The sequence below is a fragment of the Jaculus jaculus genome, chromosome 4 (genome assembly GCF_020740685.1).
Source record: "Jaculus jaculus isolate mJacJac1 chromosome 4, mJacJac1.mat.Y.cur, whole genome shotgun sequence".
Taxonomy (NCBI): Eukaryota; Metazoa; Chordata; class Mammalia; order Rodentia; family Dipodidae; genus Jaculus; species Jaculus jaculus.
Genome location: NC_059105.1, coordinates 98,187,537 through 98,205,438, shown reverse-complemented (window position 1 = coordinate 98,205,438; position 17,902 = coordinate 98,187,537). Strand labels below are relative to the sequence as shown.

Genomic DNA, 17,902 nt, shown 5'->3' with positions numbered 1-17,902 from the left:
ACGACAAGAAGGGGAAGGATAGGCTGAATACCACAAGTTGGTCCTTGGACCCCACATGTGAGCAGTGGTTCATATGCATATATGTGCAAACATGCATGCGCAGAATAAATTTTAAAATTTTTAAAAGAAGGCTGAAGAGCTGACTAGAAAGTAAGGAGCTTGCCTACAAAGCCTAAGGACCTGAGATTGATTCCTCAGCACACATGGAAAGCCAGATGCACAAAGTAACACATGCATCTGGAGTTCATTTGTGGTGGCCAAAGGCCCTGGCATGCCATTCCCTCTCTCTATCTCTCTGCCTTTCTCATTCTGTTTCTAGAATAAATAAAATATTTTTAAAATATATAATAGTCCAAAGGCTTTAAAAACAGTTTACTCTTATCAGTGCATTTCTATTTCAACATGTGTGCTCTTTTCATGCACATATTATATATAAACCTAAAAATGTTTTGCCAAGTTTCAAAATTGAGTGCCTCGGAGTCTTTATTCTGACAGCATTAAAACAAAAATATTTTGCTAGTCAGCCTTTTTTTTTATGACACTATCTGAGAGAAAGAGTCTGGAGGAGGAAAGCTGCAGCTTCGGAGGTTTCAGTGCATGGTCAGCTAATTGCATTGCTCTGGCTGGTGGCAAGGCAGAGCTTCACGGAGGGAAGTTGTGGCAGAACAGTTGCTCACATCATGAGAGTCAGAAAGCATCAAGGGCTAACTGGAAGGGGCCAACGCTACTTCTCATAGACAAGACCTGCCCCTCCTCCTGGAGACCCATTTCCTTCATCTAGGCTCACCCTACAACAGTACCACCACCTTTTCAAATTTTGAACCCATCAGTAGGGATAGATCATTAATGTGACACACTTAAACACATGCACACATATGCACACATGCACATGGGATATTTTTCTTTACATTCTGTATTTTAACTCTTGGTCATTACTAATTATAGTAATCCAATTTCAAAATCAATGTAATAATCTTATTTAGCAAATTAATCAATAAATTTCAATGATTATATAGACTTCTTGGCTACTATTTCTCCTTGGAAGTTCTATTTTAAAAACATTAATAGTTGGCCTTTTGGAGCACTTAGCTTTATTTTGAAATGAATATTGCTGAATATTATTAGTCATATTGAATACTAAACATAGTTTAATCATTTTATTTATTCCTTTTAAAAATTTTATTTATTTATTTCAGAGAGAGAGAAAGAAGCACAGAGAGAGAAACAGACAGAAAGTACACACCAGGGCCTCTAGCCACTGTTAATGAACTCTAGACACATGAGCTGCCTTGTGCATCTGGCTTATATGTGTACTGGGGAATCTAACCTGGGTCCTTAGGCTTTGCAGGCAAGTGCCTTCATTGCTAAGTCATCTCCAGCCCAATTATTTTATTTTAAAAGGCAACTATTAAACATAACTTCAAATAATTTTATTACATGAAAATTAATAAACATTATGGCTAAACTGTTATTTTCCTTATTATTGATGTCATATATAAATTACCTTATTCTATCATGTAACATTTGTATGCTTCGATGATAACCTACATCATAAATTACCTAATGTACAGGCCACAAATTCTCCAGTTACTTGCAGTTGTTATCACAGATAAACATGTGTAATGTTATTTCATGTTGCAGGTTAGTGGGATGGTTTGGCCATGAACTCAGTACCAGATTTAAAATGGACAACAGTAAGTATGTTAAATTTTATTTCTTGTCATTTCATTTTCTCTTCATTTGGTCTTTGTATCACATGTAATATACATGCCCCATGGAGAGTGCACTTTGAAATGTCACTATGATTTCCAAAAATAGGAAATGACATTTTCAGCGTGTAAGACTAAGTGATTATAGATTTTGGCATGATTTTGAGTGTATCCCTTTGTAGAAAGATAAAAGGAAATAAAATCTAGCATATGGCTCACTTGGCGCAGTTATATCCCATCAGTAGGAAACACCTACAACATACGGCAGTGAAGACAGGAGGGGATTTGTTGTTTGAGGTTAGACACAGAGAGAATTGGGTATCAATCCTACTTTGCTTCATGTTTTGTGAACCTGATGATCAAGGCATCCTACCATTTTTTCTGTTCCACATATTTCATGTGAATAATATACTTAGCACTGTTTATTTTTTTACTTTAGAGTAAGTCAAATTCAAATTTGTAAACCCAGTAGCATAGTGCAGTAATTTTTTAAATGTTCACTTTTACTCTTTTTGTAAACAAAATATTCCTTTTCTATAGCTCTTCCTACATACCACTGTAGCATTCTCTATGAACAACAAAAGCCCAGAGGGTAGAAATGAAGCTCTGTAAACAGTCACTAGGTTCATAGCTAGCCTTCCCTTCTCCTGTACCAGTCTACTCTTTAGAAATAGAATTCAGGAAGCATTATATGAATTTTTACCATTTCAGCATAAATTGCTTCACAGTCCTTTCTATTCTGACATACTGTTATGTATGTATTTAAATTTTCACTTTTTTACTTAAATTTTAATTATTAAATTTAAATTTTCAATTGACAAAATGCAAAGGATCATGAAGAATGTTTCTTTGTCACATCATAAAACCTGTCATTTTTTTCTGGGCTGTTAAGTAGTGATGTGTCATACCAGTTACTTAAATTCTTTGAGCAGAGTTTTCTTATCAGCAAGGAAGGAATTTGATTAGGTTAGGGATGAGAAAACTCTGGGAAAGAGGAGACAGGAAATAGCTGGATCTGTTTAGATTCTACTACCTCTGCTGGGCTCTGTCTTCATGGTGCTAAAGTTGCCAATGAGAAAAAAGAGTAAATTGTAGACAGCCTGTTCCAATAAATGTTTACTTCAAATAAAACTTTATTTAAAACCTCAGGCACTGGTTTGATGAATTTCTAAAGACCACTGATGCTTTAACACTTTCCTAGTCGGGCTTAGTGTTAACTTAAATTTTTACATTTTATTTATTCATTTAAATGAGAGAGAGAATGAGAGAAAGATGGAGAGAGAATGGGTGTGCCGGGGCATCTAGCCACTGCAAATGAATTCCAGATGCATGAACCACCTTTTGCTTCTGGCTTAGTTGGGTACTGGGTATTGGAGAATCAAAACTTTGCAGACAGATGCCTTAATCTCTAAGCCATCTCTTCAGCCCTGAATTTTTAATTAGTCATCTTCACCCCCTGACATTAATTTGCTGCAATCAGCATACTTAATCTAATTATGCCAGAGCCTGCTACCAATTTCTTTTCTAACAATCATATGTAGGCAGATTTTTTCCTTCCTATCCCTTTTTCTTAAGAAAGCTACTTGACCTAGTAACCCTAGAACTAAGAATCACCTTTGCAGATCAGCTTTGTATCATTCAAGTCATGGCATGGCTTCACAATACAAATCAAAGCATGGGTGAACAGAAAATGCTAGTTAGAAGCAGGAAGACAGATGGCAGGGTCAAAATGTAAAGGTTTTGATATCTCAGTCTGCTGAGAGATGGGGCAGACACATGGGAATTGGCCATGGTGGAGGGGAGGGTGGAATATGCCAGAATGTTCACTCTATAAAGTTTGTTTTTCACACCTCAGAAATTACCTGTAGGAAAGTGAGGTAACCCAGGCCCAGAAAGCCAAGTGCCACATGTTCTCCCTCATATGTGGATCCTAGCTACAGATGATTGGGCATCTTCATGAGAAGGAAAAACTCAGTAACAGAGGCCAGTAAGTTAAAAAGGAGATATAAAGGGAAGGGAAAGAAAGGGAGAAGGGTACTTAATAGGTTAGTATTGTATATATGTAAGTAGAATGATTGAGATGGGGAGGGGATATGATGGAGAATGGAATGGGGGGGGAGGGAGGGTATTACCATGGGATATTTTTTATAATCATGAAAAATGTTAATAAAAATTGAGATAAAAAGAAGGAAGGAGGGGAAAAAAAGAAATTACCTGTAGGAATAAAAGCTTTTTGAAGTTTTAATTAAAATACATAGCCTTTTTAGCTGGGCGTGGTGGTGCACGCCTTTAATCCCAGCACTCAGGAGGCAGAGGTAGGAGGATCACTGTGAATTTGAGGCCACCCTGAGACTATGTATGTAGTGAATTCTAGGTCAGCCTGGACTAGAGTGAAACCCTACCTGAAAAAAAATGTATATATATATACACACACACATTTTTTTGCCTTTTTTGTACAACTTTATGCTCCTCTTTAAAGGATATTATTAATAATGACATAAAACCAAATTTGCAGAGCTGCAGTTAATTCCTGGAGTCAGTGGATTCCGAATTTCCAATCCTCCGATTCTGCTGGTCTGTTCTCTGCATGCTAGTTTAGAGGTAAGAGCTCTGTGTTTCTGTTTTCCCACATCTTTGTCTTTTGACCTTACCTGGTTGTGACAGGTCCTAGAAGACATCTGTAAGTCAGCAAGATCATGAATATGCATAAGCAATAGACAGAAGGCAGAGTTTTCCTGTGAGCTGTAACTGGCATTTCATTTATATTCCCCACTGGCATGGTGCTTGGGATATTACTGACAGTCAGTGAACATTAGTGGGACTGATGTGGGAAGACACGATTTTGTGTTTGTGGTCATCCCACTAATGTGTGTTGATGCAAATGAGCTATTTAACCATCCCTTAGTCACTCTATAAACAAAATATGCCTGCAGTAATTAATGCTAACTTCGTTCACTTGGGTAAACTGTATTTATTGAGCATGAGTGTCAGGCACTGTGATTTCCAGGGATCCTGTCACTTTAAGTTCTATGAGCCAAAGAACTGGCAAAGTGCCTGTGAATAACTATCAGGAGAGTATTTTTCCAAGGATTTATGAACAACTACACATTGAGGCATGAGGCTATTAAACAGGGTAAATTTTTGTTTTATTAACACATCTTTGTTCATATATACTTGTATAATTGCTATTTAAGCACTCAGCATTTTCCTTTAAATTATTCATACTTTTGATCAAACTTAGTCTTACTATATTATTAATATTTACATAATAAGTTATGTTTATATGTGTATTTACATAGATAAAGGTAGATTAGAATGATTACATAAACATCTAGAAAACCATTGTTTTATCTAATATCATCTAGTACTGGACTAAACACATTCATGTAAATACATATATCATTATTGTGTATCAAATAATTTCACATAACACAATTATGATTCTGTATTCATAACTATATAAAATTGAGCATATATGTTAAATATATTTAAGTAAATATGCACATTTCTTTGATCAGATTTTTATATGTATTCAAATAAAGGTTTCTATTTATTACTGAAATGCCTTCTACAAACATCCAGTTCCTGATATTTATAAACCTTTTTGTGGAAAATTCCAGCATGACATGAATGACTGGATAAAAGCTGAAATTTCTTCTAAATCCAAAATTCAACAATTTTGGGGATGTTTATAGCAGTTTCTCTTTCCGACCACTGGATGGCAGTATCAAGTTCCACTGAGCTCGCCTTCACTTCATCCACTTCAGAGAGCACCTACTTTGACCGCTAGATGGAGAATTGCTGTTTTCACTTTTTGGCGGTTTAAGGGCTTGCTTGTGGGTTTTTTGTTTTGTTTTAAAATAGAAAATAAACCAGTGATAAGATAAACTTCAGACAGTGAAACACTTTTTTAAAAAGTTATTTTGAATGAAAAGTTTGCTTACTAACTTGGATAATATTCAAGTTATTCTCTAGGTTAGGACAAATATTTTGTTTAAGTTTTCTTTTTTTTTTTTTTAAGTTCCATCTTACTTTGCCAGTTAAAAGTTATGATATGAAAGGAACCAAGATGGGCCTTAGGAATAACTAGCATTCAACATAATTTCTTCTGATTTTTCTTATCTTCATATCTAGAAATTTCCTCCTCACTCCTTCAATCACCAACAGGACCTTGCTAATGTAGCCCAGGCTGTTCTCTGAGTCACCAGTTTTTACCTCCAGCTTGCTGGGAGTACAAGTTTGCATCTCACCAAACCCAGCTACCTCATCTTAGTAGGATGCCTATGAAGAGATAACTTGTCTCCCAATATGCACTCTTTCTTCTAGAGGAAACAGATATTTGCTTAGCCTACTAATACTTTCCTAGAACTAGGGTACAAACGTATAATTGTCAGGATCAGTGGATATAATTATTTTTTCCTTTAATATCTAAGCTAAAACAAAGCAAAAGGAACCCTAAAAGCTATAAGGAGAGAGGCATACACTTCTCCAAAGACTCCTCTGTCACTTAGGCTTTAAAGGCAAGCACCTTAATCACTAAGCACCCATGTTTGATTCCCCAGTACCCAGGTAAAGCCAGATAAACAAGGTGGCACATGCATCAGTAGTTCATTTTCAGTGACAATAGGCCCTTGCAAACCCATTTTCTCTCTCTCTGTCTCTCTGCCTCTTTCTCTCCCTTAAATAAATAAATGCATATTAAAAAAAAACAAGTATATGTGAATGTTTTACAAGTATGTATGCACACAAGGAATTGATACCTTTAAAATATTTCCTTACAATCAGTTTCAAGCTATCATTTCTTTTTATTGTTGGATCAAAATATTTATATATACCATCAATTAAAATTATAATATGAGGCTAGGCATGGTGGTAAACATCTTTAATCCCAGCACTCGGGAGACAGAGGTAGGAGTATCACTGTATGTTCGAGGCCACCCTGAGACTACCTAGTGAATTCCAGGTCAGCCTGTACTAGAATGAGACCCTACCTTGAAAAATGAAAATCAAAATAAATAAATAAAAACATGATGTGGGCCATCAGGAGATCATGGACCAAGAAAGAGCAAGTACTATATTTATATAGGGTACTAAGCATGACTTTACTCAAGCAAAACTCCTCTAAAATATATTTGCCTCATTTTCTTTCTTTCTTTTTTTTTTTTTTTATTTTTACAGAGAGAGGCACACACATACAGAGAGAGAGTGGTGAGATAGAGAATTGGCAATCCAGGGCCTCAGCCACTGCAATTGAACTCCAGACACTTGTGCCACCTAGTGGGCATGTGTGACCTTGCACTTGCCTCGCTTTTGTATATCTCACTTATGTTGGATCTGGAATGTTCAACATGGGTCCTTAGGTTTTCCAGGCAAGTGCCTTACCTGCGAAGCCATGTATCCAACCCTTGCTTCATTTAGGTGTTTGTAGTATATGTTGCTGCAAAATCTACTGCATTACTGGTAGATATCACCCAACTAAGAGCAGCTCATGGGAAAAGAAGTTTATTTTGGCTCACAGACTTGAGGCAACGCTCCACAGTGGCAGGGAAAATAATGGCATGAGCAGAGGATGGACATCAACCCCTGGCCAATGTAAGGTGGACAATAGCAACAGGACAGTGTGACAAACACTGTGTGGGGAAACTGGCTATAACACCCATAGCCCTCCCCACCAAGAATACACTCCCTCCAGGAGGCATTAAATCCCAAATCTCCATCAGCTGGGAACCTAGCAGTCAGAACACCTAGGTTTATGGGGGACACCTGAATCAAACCACCAAAGTAGATGTGAGAAGTTTCTTTAGTCTTCCAGTTATTCATTTCTGAATTTCATTTTATTTACATTTAAAAATAAAATTTACATTTTATTTTGAAGCTTTATGTTTATATTCAGCAGTAGGCAGACTGTCTTTAGATCTGTTCATTATATAAATTAAGGATGAAATAAATCTCCTCAAAAGTACAGACTAGGAGAAATCAAGAAGAGGGCAATGCAAGTCAAGAGTCCCAGAGAGCACTGACGACATGAAACAAAGGCACTGGTTTTCATCAAGAGGAATTAGAGATCTAATTTTATGAATATAACAGCAAAATCATGAGAAATACATAATTTTCCTAATTAATCATGTATACTATTTCTAGCTTTGTTTTCATTTTGCACATTAAGAAAAAAATAAACCAAGTATTTAAAACTTGCCAAGAATCTGTTAAAAGGTGAATAGTTTCAAAACTACTTTTTCTTGCATTTTAATGTAAAAATTATTCTGTTGAATCATTGATGATTGAAAGCAAGCCCTGGCACGTCCATTCTCTCTCTCTCTCTCTCTCCCTCTTTCTCTGTCAAGTAAGTAAATAAATAAAAATAAAATATTAAAAAAAATAAAAATAAAATAAAAAGCAAGCCAAAGAGAAGAGTATATTTGATCTATGTTCCTGTTAATGCCTATTAATCCTTCATAATATTTTCTATGCTGAGGATCAAACACAGGACTTTATAAATGTTGGGCAGCCACTCTACTACTGAGTCACACTTCATCTATCAATAGTCTTATGTGAGACCTGAGAACTTACTTTTATTATTTTTAAAATTTATTTATTTATTATTTATTTATTTGAGAGCAACAACAGAGAGAGAAAGAAGGAGAGAGAGAGAGAGAGAAAGAGAATGGGCACGCCAGGGCCTCCAGCCACTGCAAACGAACTCCACATACATGTGCCCCCTTGTGCATCTGGCTAACATAGGTTCTGGGGAATTGAGCCTCAAGCCAGGGTCTTAGGCTTCACAGGCAAGTGCTTAACCGCTAAGCCATCTCTCCAGCCCCACTTTTATTCTTTATGAGCAACGTTTATAAGGATTTTAGACCATATTGAAGTTGTATGTGAAATGTCCCCCATAGGGTCGAGTGTGAATATTTTCCCCAGCTGGTGGAGCTGTTTTGGAAGGGTGAGAACTCTTTAAGAAGTACAGTCTTGGTGAAGGAAGTAGGTCATCCTGGGGTAGGTCTTGAGGTTTTATATATAGTCCAGCCACAGTTTCTGTCCTCCTCATGTTTCCTGTTTGCTTAAGCAATATGACCAGATGTTCCAGGCTCCTGCTTATGATTCACAGTATCCCTTATTAAACTGTTAGCCAAAATAAGCCCTTCCTCCCTTAACTTGATACTTAACAAATATTTGATTTATGGCAATTAGAAATTAATTAGTACCTACTACAGCCTCTGTTGTTGACTGCAGCTGTTATCTTCATTGGTCTCAGACACAATCCTGGCCTTTAGAAAATTCACAACATTGTGTACTATAAGTCAAGAAAAAAAAAATCTATCTATATATATATATATATGCTTACTGTTATAAATTCTGTTGCAATGCCCTTTCACACATGCTATGTGGACATATGCAAATGTGAATTCCTACTCTAATGAAGTCTAGATGTCACAAAATGATATCACATCTTTTTGTTCTGTACTTTTACCCATGATAGAGAAAAGGGCACATTGCATTACATGCTGGTATATGATGCTGCCTTCAGTTCATTCAGTTATTGTATGTAGGATATATTTTTGAATTGTACTTGACCTTCAGAGATAAGTCAGAATAGTATGCCTGGTCTGATCCCTAATGTTCCAGTAGCAGTCTCTGTGGGTCTTTGTCACTTTTGGGAATAGAACTGTCAGGTGGCAAAGGGCAATGTTTTATACCACTACTAGTGTTGACCAAGGAAGAAAATCATGGGAGAAGGGAGGAAAGGCAGGCTAAGTGCTTCAGTAATAAATACATTATACAATATTATTGCTTCATGTCAGTGAAAAATTAGTTCACAATTCAGCTGTTTATTTTTTAACTATTATTCCGAGGAGAAGCAATAATCAGTAAGACAATTATAGATGATACCAGTACCATGAACACATTTTGTACTTTTTTTGAACCAAACTACTATAATCAGTAGGCATCAAAAGTGTCTTTTTTACTTTGTTTTCTTTTATTATTTATTTATTTTTGTTTTGTTTGTGAGGTGGGGTCTCGCTCTGGCCCAGGCTGATCTCAAATTCACAGTGATCCTAGTACCTCTGGAGTGCTGGAATTAAAGATGTGCACCAACCACCATGCATGTCTAAAGAGCCTTTTAAATTTTGATTTTTTTTACTTGCAAGCAAAGAGAGACAGGAGAAAGACAGACAAGGAGAATAGGTGAACCAGGGCCTCTAGCTGCTGCAAAGAAACTCCAGTTGAATGGGCCACTTTGTGCGCCTGGATTTATGTGGGCACTGGGGAATTGAACTCTGGACTTTAGACCATGAAGACCTTTACTGTAAGACCCCCAAAACGAGGACCCCACACTCTGCCCAGATATGGCGACACCCCAAATCACTCACGAGAAGCGGTCTTGATGCAAACTGCAAGAGGATTTTATTCCAAGCGCGCTGGGGCCCACAGTCGTACACCGCACAGGGGTAGAGGACTGCAGAGCCCCGAATGCAGGAACAGGACAGTTTTTATAGGGTTTCTAACAAAGCCTGTGCATTAGACCAATCATTTTTTTAATATCAAGAGCCCGCGGGGTGTGAGCCAGTCAGTTTGTGCCACTCCATAGTTTCTAAGCCAATTAGTTTAATTTGTTCAAGCCCCTTGTGGACCAATCAGTCTCTTATGACCTTGGTGGTCAGCATTTGCGCAGGTCCTTGGGTGGGGGTAGCAGAGTGTGGTATCAGTCTCCTATGACCTTGGTGGTCTGAGACAGGCTGCTACAGCTTATGGTGCAGGCTACTAAGGCTTACAGTGTGGGCTATTAAGGCTTATGGTGCAGGCTATTTACAGAAACCAAATAAGTGCTTTACTTTATTACTCATTTCCCATCCTTGAGGGCTATCTCATGCCATTTTTACCTAGTTTTATATTAGGAGCGGGCTCTGATATAATGAGAAGTGGGATTCTTTACTTGCTTCCAACAGAGAGTAAAGCCTGGAGCTTGAGGTATACAGGGGCCCGCTTAAGCTCCCTTTGGAGCGTGATAGTATTTCTGGGCTTCTGAATTCTTGGGCCTTTCATTACCACTGAGCAATCTCTCTTTCCTAAAGAGCCTTTTTGATTGTGATTTTATGAAATGGTTTTAGAAGTTTGTTTCATTATATTATTTTGTGTTTGTGTGTGAGGGTGTGTACATATGTATATGTGTCCTTGCAGGTCCCCATGTGCTCTGCTTGTCTGTGGTGAGGTGCACTTCACCTGTGATGGCTAAAGCAGGACATTGGGTGTCCTGGTCCATGTGATCCCAGAGATTGCCAATTTTTCATGAGTTTCAATGACTAAGCCAGGCATGATGGTGCATGTCTTTAATCCCAGCACTCCAGAGGCAGTGGTAGGAGGATTGCCATGGGTTTGAGACCACTGTGAGACTACATAGTGAACTCCAGGTCAGCCTGGGCTGGAGTGAGACAAAAACAACAACAAAAAAGCAACAACAACAAAAAAACAAGGACCAGTTATCAGGTTTCTGCTCCCCTGAGGGACTGGGCTCAGTATCCACCTGTTTATGTAGTTCCTGGGGCTGTACTCCCAGCCTCTGGCCCTCATGCTTGCAAGGCAAGTTTTCCTAGCAGCTGAAGTATTGTTCCATCCCAAATTTCATGATATGTATGTGCATTAAGTAAGATGTATGACTTCGTGATTCTACTATGATAATTTAAAGAAAGTAAAGGTATACTCTTTTAAGGTAATTTTATTTTTCTTTTGAAAGTATTGCTAAAAGTCATTTGCACAATTTTTCTGTCATAGAAATTTATCTTTTAATATTTATTGGGAAAGCATTTAAAAGAGGTCATGTTTTACTAAAAAAGAATTTAAAATTGAATATTTTTGAATAAGTCAAAAATGAAAATTTCCCTTTTTATATACGATTTTCAGTCTTTTTTTTTTTTTCTCTTGTGTAAATCAATAGCCAGTGTTAATCTGATTATGCCTTGTTCTATAGATCTTCAGGCAAGCAACTGTGAAAGCATTGAGGAGAAAGTCCATCTTGCTAACAGGTTATCTGGAATACATGATCAAGCTTCACTACAGCAAAGACAACAAGGAGAGCATGCAGCCAGTGGTTAGCATCATCACCCCATCCTGTGTTGAGAAGCGAGGCTGCCAGTTAACACTCACCTTTTCTACTCCCAAGAAAACAGTGTTTAAAGAGCTAGAAAAAAGAGGTGTTGTGGTGAGTCTATCTCCTGCATGCTCCAAGATTTCCCCATGTACTACAGGTTGTGGAAGAATCATGAATTCCTTGATTTATTCTTTATTAAATATTACTTCACTTTAATCAGTCAGTTAGGATGAAGTCAATGCCAACATTGCACTAACTGCTGTGCTGATTGAAAAACACAGAGACCCTCACTTACTCCTGACCAAAGGGAAGATAGCACAAATCTCAGTAATGAGAAATGAGTTAATGACATAAAACTATTTCTCATTTTTCCATAACACCTAAGGAGAGAAATTAGTTCATTGTAATCAGGACACGTGTTGACCTAATTCACTATTTTAACTTGTTAAAACTGCAATGAATATTTGCTTAATTTATGGCATGAAAGAACTCACTTGATTGAAAGGAATAAAATAAATCAACCTCATTTAGTTCCTTAATGGAACTGATTTTCTTTCTGCTTGCTTCTTTAGTCAGAAAAGATATGGTGACATTTTTGGGTAGTGGTAATATGGCAAGTAGGAGTATTTCCTTTCTTTCTTTTTTATTTCTTCCTTCCTTCCTTTCTTTTCTTTTTTTTATTGTTAGGCCTATATGGTATTACTAGTCATTTGGAGATAACTGCTACATAAATAACTAAGTAATGTCAGGAAAGGAGGCAATAGAGCATGTCTTTCTCATGATCATTTCACTTGGGCTCTGTTCCTCTCATATAGTCCTCACAACTTTAGGAGACTTCTCATTACTATTTTAGTTATTATTGAGAGGAATGTTTCAAATAACAGACACCATGTTGTACCTAAAGTGACAAAAGTTGCTTATGTATTAAGAGTTAGGAAATTCAACATGAATGCTTTATGTAATTTTATCTTGAATATAAACTTCTAGTGTTTGGATGCTGCTAATACTATGATGACTTTATTTTTCCTCAACAGTGTGACAAGAGAAAACCAGATGGCATTCGAGTGGCTCCAGTTCCTCTCTATAATTCTTTTCATGATGTTTATAAGTTCATCAATGTACTCACTTCTATACTTGATTCTGTACAGACAAAAAACTAGCTATGCTTTCTAGAATAACTTAAGCAAATAGCACTGAAATTTTCCATGGTTATTTCATTATTATTCAACTTCAGTATTAAAAGTATTTGAAAATGGATTGCATATAAGTGATAGTAATTGCATGCTGAACAACAACAACAACAAAAAAGGTGGATGTCTTTTCCTCAAACGTTTGTGGTGCTGGAGAATGTACCTGGCTCTGTAGCACATCAGAATTTGGACAATCAAAGTATACATGGGTCAAATCTAGGTGCTCAGTCTCGATTGGCTGGAACATTTTATGTTCATTGAAATATGTTCTGTTTTGAGCGGGGAGAGCTCAGCAGTTAAATGCACTTCCTTGAAAACCCTTCTGATCTGGGTTCAATTCCCCAGCACTCACATAAAACTGGATGCAAATGGCCACCTGGATCTGTGATTCCCCCTGCCTACTGCAGACTCCTGGAGTCTAATATTTGTTTGCAGTCTGGCTGTTCATTTGATGCAGTGGGAGACCCTGTCTCAAAGAAGGTGGAGCACAGCCACCTCATTGTTGTGCTCTGATCTCAACATGTATACCATGGCATATGTTCCCATGCACACATATAATAAATAAACATTTTAAATGTTTTTGTTTATTTCATTTTGTTTATTTCATTCACAGTTCCACAATGTGTGTGAACTTCTTGTGTCACAGATATATTTTTATGAATTTTAATTGAATAGATTCAAAACACCTGTATAGATGTTTTGATAGTACTCTTCTCCAAAGTGGTGACTATATCTTCCCAGGTAATTGTCACTGAAGATTAGAATTAGAAATTGAGTGCCTAATTTGTAAACTCTCTATCCCTAAGTTTAAGATAAATTTATGAACTTTTCTTATCAATTATAGAAACTAAAGTTACCGTAAGCCTATTGAACTTTCCTAGTTTTCACTTCTTGATTCCACAACCAGGCACTGCCATATTGACAAATATTCTGCATTTATAAGCACAAGAAGCAACAGGCAGGTATATTGCTCTAATTAAGTAAGTCTGTGTGATATAAGCTAACTCAGACAGTTACTTTGGATGGTAATTGACAATGAGATGTGAAACTCCAGCAACAAACTGCCAACACAAGCAAAACCCACACTTAACAATAACTTACTATTCTTACCTTGCTTAATTTGATTTAGCAAAGCTTCCCAATCACTTATATGGAGGAATTCACTTTCATTACTAGATGGGTTCTTGGGATCTTAAAACTCAACCTTTCCTGGCTCTATGTATATATATATATATATAAGAGACTGGTTTTGAATCTCACAAGGTCTACACAACAGACAAGATTTCATCTCTCAAGAAGCAACAGTACATGGAGCTTAGACATGAAAATTGGAAATACTAACATAAATACATAGCTGTAAGTGATAACTTCTGTGGAAGATGTGTAGATGCTACTATGAGTAAGAAAACTATAGGCATTAACTAGATGGTTGAAGGAAGGAAGTGCATGAAGATGCTTATGAGATTATATACCCTATTTCACTTACAATTTTATCAAATTCTACATGCTACCAATTCATGGTAAGCACTTAGGCTCTAATCCTAGTCTAGAAGTAGAGAATTAGAGTCATTTTCTCTTAGCTACTATTGTCCTCTCCCTCCTGAACCCAGCGATAACCTCTGAAGTGTATTTTGTATGATTATTTCCTTATTAGAAAATCAAGTAATTTGGAAGTATATCAATTTGTATAAGCATAATCACACTGTATCTATTTAGTGACATTTTCTTAATATATTTTTTGTGATTCATTCAATAGGTTCAATTTTTGTGATTTTCATTGATATATACTGTTTATTGTAGTCTCTATTTTGAAAACATTTTAGAGATGAGATACAAATCACTCTTAAGTTTGATACACCTAAAAGTATATATTTGAGTGTTTTAAAGTTCAATTTTATTGCATTTTCCCATGAAAACCATATACATATCCACACACATGTATATATACATACACATACATACATACAATCCATATATATATACATATATATATGGAACTAAAAAGAAATGGAGGAGAGAGAGGTTTCTTTCTGTGCTGGCTGCATTTTCATTTTGACTGATTTGCATATTTCCCCATCAGTTCCACATTGCCTTAATTACTATCGCAGAGTAGTAGGACCTGGCATCTGCTAAATTAAATGTCTCAGCTTCTTTCCTAAAGATTGCCTTGGGTATCTTGGCCTTTTTATTTTTTTTATTTATGAATTTAGAATATATCTAAATAAATTTAGAATAAATTTATTGTTCTCCATAAAAACTCCTGCTGGGATTTCAATTGAGTTGCAATTAAATTTTAGTTCAATTTTAGAAGAATTAACTCATTTCAATGTTGATCTTTCCTACCCAAGAACATAACAATTATTTCCATTTATATATGACTTTTAAATTTTTTTGGAAAAGTTTTATTTTCTTCATTAAGGCCCATTTTTAGCTAACATGCTCTAAACAGCTCATCATTTGATTGTTGCTTGAGACATTGTCTTTTATAAAATTTAATGTTCAACTCACAGTTGACACTGCATAGACATACAATTGACACACATATTTTGAATTTTTATTAATGTATGTACATGTAGCACATGTGTATGTGTTATGTATGTGTGTGTTATACATGTGTGCAAGCACAAGTATATGGGGTTCTCATACATTTGTGCGCATGTGCATTGATATTTTTATGCTGAAAAATATATCTTCCTAATTTTCATCAGTTAGCTATAGAGTATTTGCATAGAGGCAGATAAAATCTGCAAGTAAGCTTAATTTGCCTCTTCTGTGAAGTGATGAGGGTTTTTCTTCTTTGGGGTTTAGCTGTACATTTTACTTTGAATATGTGAGGTCCTCCATAGGCTTGTGTGTTTAAACAGTTGGTACTGTTGTAGAAGACTATGGAACATTTTGGAGACTGGGTCTGTCAGATGTAAAGAAATAGGACTGGCCATGCAGCTGAAGAGATGTTTGAGCCTCCCACACTGAGGTCCTAGGAGGAAATGCCTGAAAATTGTCCAGTGTGACTGAACCTTGCTTCTGGCTAATACTAAAGATGGGTAGCAGGATAGCTAAGCTACACAAAAGACTAAGAAGTTACAACAACTTTGAAAGGAACAATACAGCATATATGTGTGTCTGTGTGTATTGAGGTAGGGTTTCACTCTAGCCTAGGCTATCCTGGAATTCACTCTGTATTCTCAGGGTGGCTTCAAACTCATAGCGATCCTCCTACCTCTCTACCTATCAAGTGCTGGGATTAAATGCTTGCATCACCATGCCCTGCTTACAATCTATATTTTATTTTTCAATATGTGTTTTCTCTTTTCTCTCTTGCTGATAGTGTAGCCAACTAGATGCTATAGCAATAATATTTTGCTTTACTAAATATACATCTCAATACTGTGTGGATTATATAGTCACCCCTTTATAAGGAGATAATAAAACTAAAAATTTGCACATCTAATGTGTCATATTTTCATTACACATTACTTTGAATCAAACCGTGGGGCTGTGTTCTCAAAAAAAGCAGATAATACAAAAAGTTTGCAATTCAGTAAGGTTTAGACTGAGCCTGTGAAGATGTAGCAAAAATAGATGACATTTAGAATAGCTACCTTAGATGGCCACCAGTTTTCCAATGTGAAAATTCAACTTTACTGCTATCAACTTTGGTGGTAAACCAAAATTTTCATACTCAAGGTCATCTAAATACACTGATATGGAAAGCTTACTACCATACTACAGGGCCAAAGACCTTCTCCTGGAGTCTTGCCTGTAAAGAAAATTGAGATGACAATTGTATTGTCAAATGAGAATGTTTCAGAGCAGGACTTCTGAGAGAAGAAAACCAGCTAACATTTCATTCCTTGGCCTCAGTTTAAATTTCAATCTCATTTACACAATATTATTTTAGGTGAAAAGGATACATTTTTGTGCCAATATTTGCTAAACAGGGGTCTTAATCTTTTTCTTCCCAGTATGTGATAGCTTCATTTCATACAGCTCTCCCGGCAATCTAGTGTGCTAAAACAGCAATCTTGTCAAGACTGGAGACACTGCAGTGATACACACTGACTACGGGACTGGGACACATTTTCTAGGGGTTAAAGTAAGTAGTTGGATGAAATTCAGGGTGTAGATGCTACAGCTGGTCTGGGGAAAATTGGCAATTAGGAGAGAAAAAAAAAAAAAGAACAGAAAGAGAGAAGCACAGACAGTCTTTTTTTAGGTGTCAACAACAGAACCAGACAGCTTAAAACTGGTAACTCACTCCAAATGTCTCATTTTTTCACTGAATGCTAAATAATATGATGATTTTATAACTGTGACTTAGTTATATTGGTGGCTATATTAGTTTGTTATATAACAAGCTTGGTATGTAAATTTAAAAATTATTATATTTCTTTTTGTCCCAACTATACTAAGGACAATTGAAGAAAAGCAATCTAAATGTTAAGAAATATTTCTTTTGAATGGTTCTCAGTCTAGCCAAATCTAGCATAGTCAATGAGATCTATGTAGGCACCTCAGCAGTTTAACACCCAGAACCTGTACTATTATGCATTCATTAGAAAATTTAGCTTCAGGGCTGGAGAGATGGCTTAGCGGTTAAGCGCTTGCCTGTGAAGCCTAAGGACCCCGGTTCGAGGCTCAGTTCCCCAGGTCCCACGTTAGCCAGATGCACAAGGGGGCGCATGCGTCTGGAGTTCGTTTGCAGAGGCTGGAAGCCCTGGCGCGCCCATTCTCTCTCTCTCCCTCTATCTGTCTTTCTCTCTATGTCTGTCGCTCTCAAATAAATAAAAAATGAACAAAAAAATTAAAAAAAAAAAAAGAAAATTTAGCTTCACTAATTTAAATGCATCCTACACATATGTCAAATAAAAATTAGATCAGTCAACAGGAAAAATAGTTTAAGTATTTTTTTAGTA

At 36.5% G+C, this 17,902-nt stretch overlaps 1 protein-coding gene across 1 annotated transcript in view; it reads left to right on the top strand.

Moving 5' to 3' along the window:
* The window catches only part of Kynu (kynureninase), a 139,326-nt gene extending 126,370 nt beyond the window's left edge, over window positions 1–12,956 (top strand). The window contains exons 11-14 of the mRNA XM_004651814.3: window positions 1,642–1,694; window positions 4,225–4,310; window positions 11,677–11,907; window positions 12,831–12,956. Coding sequence (XP_004651871.2) covers window positions 1,642–1,694; window positions 4,225–4,310; window positions 11,677–11,907; window positions 12,831–12,956 — 496 coding nt within the window. The remainder of the gene's footprint in view (window positions 1–1,641; window positions 1,695–4,224; window positions 4,311–11,676; window positions 11,908–12,830) is intronic.
* The last annotated feature ends 4,946 nt before the right edge of the window (window positions 12,957–17,902 follow it).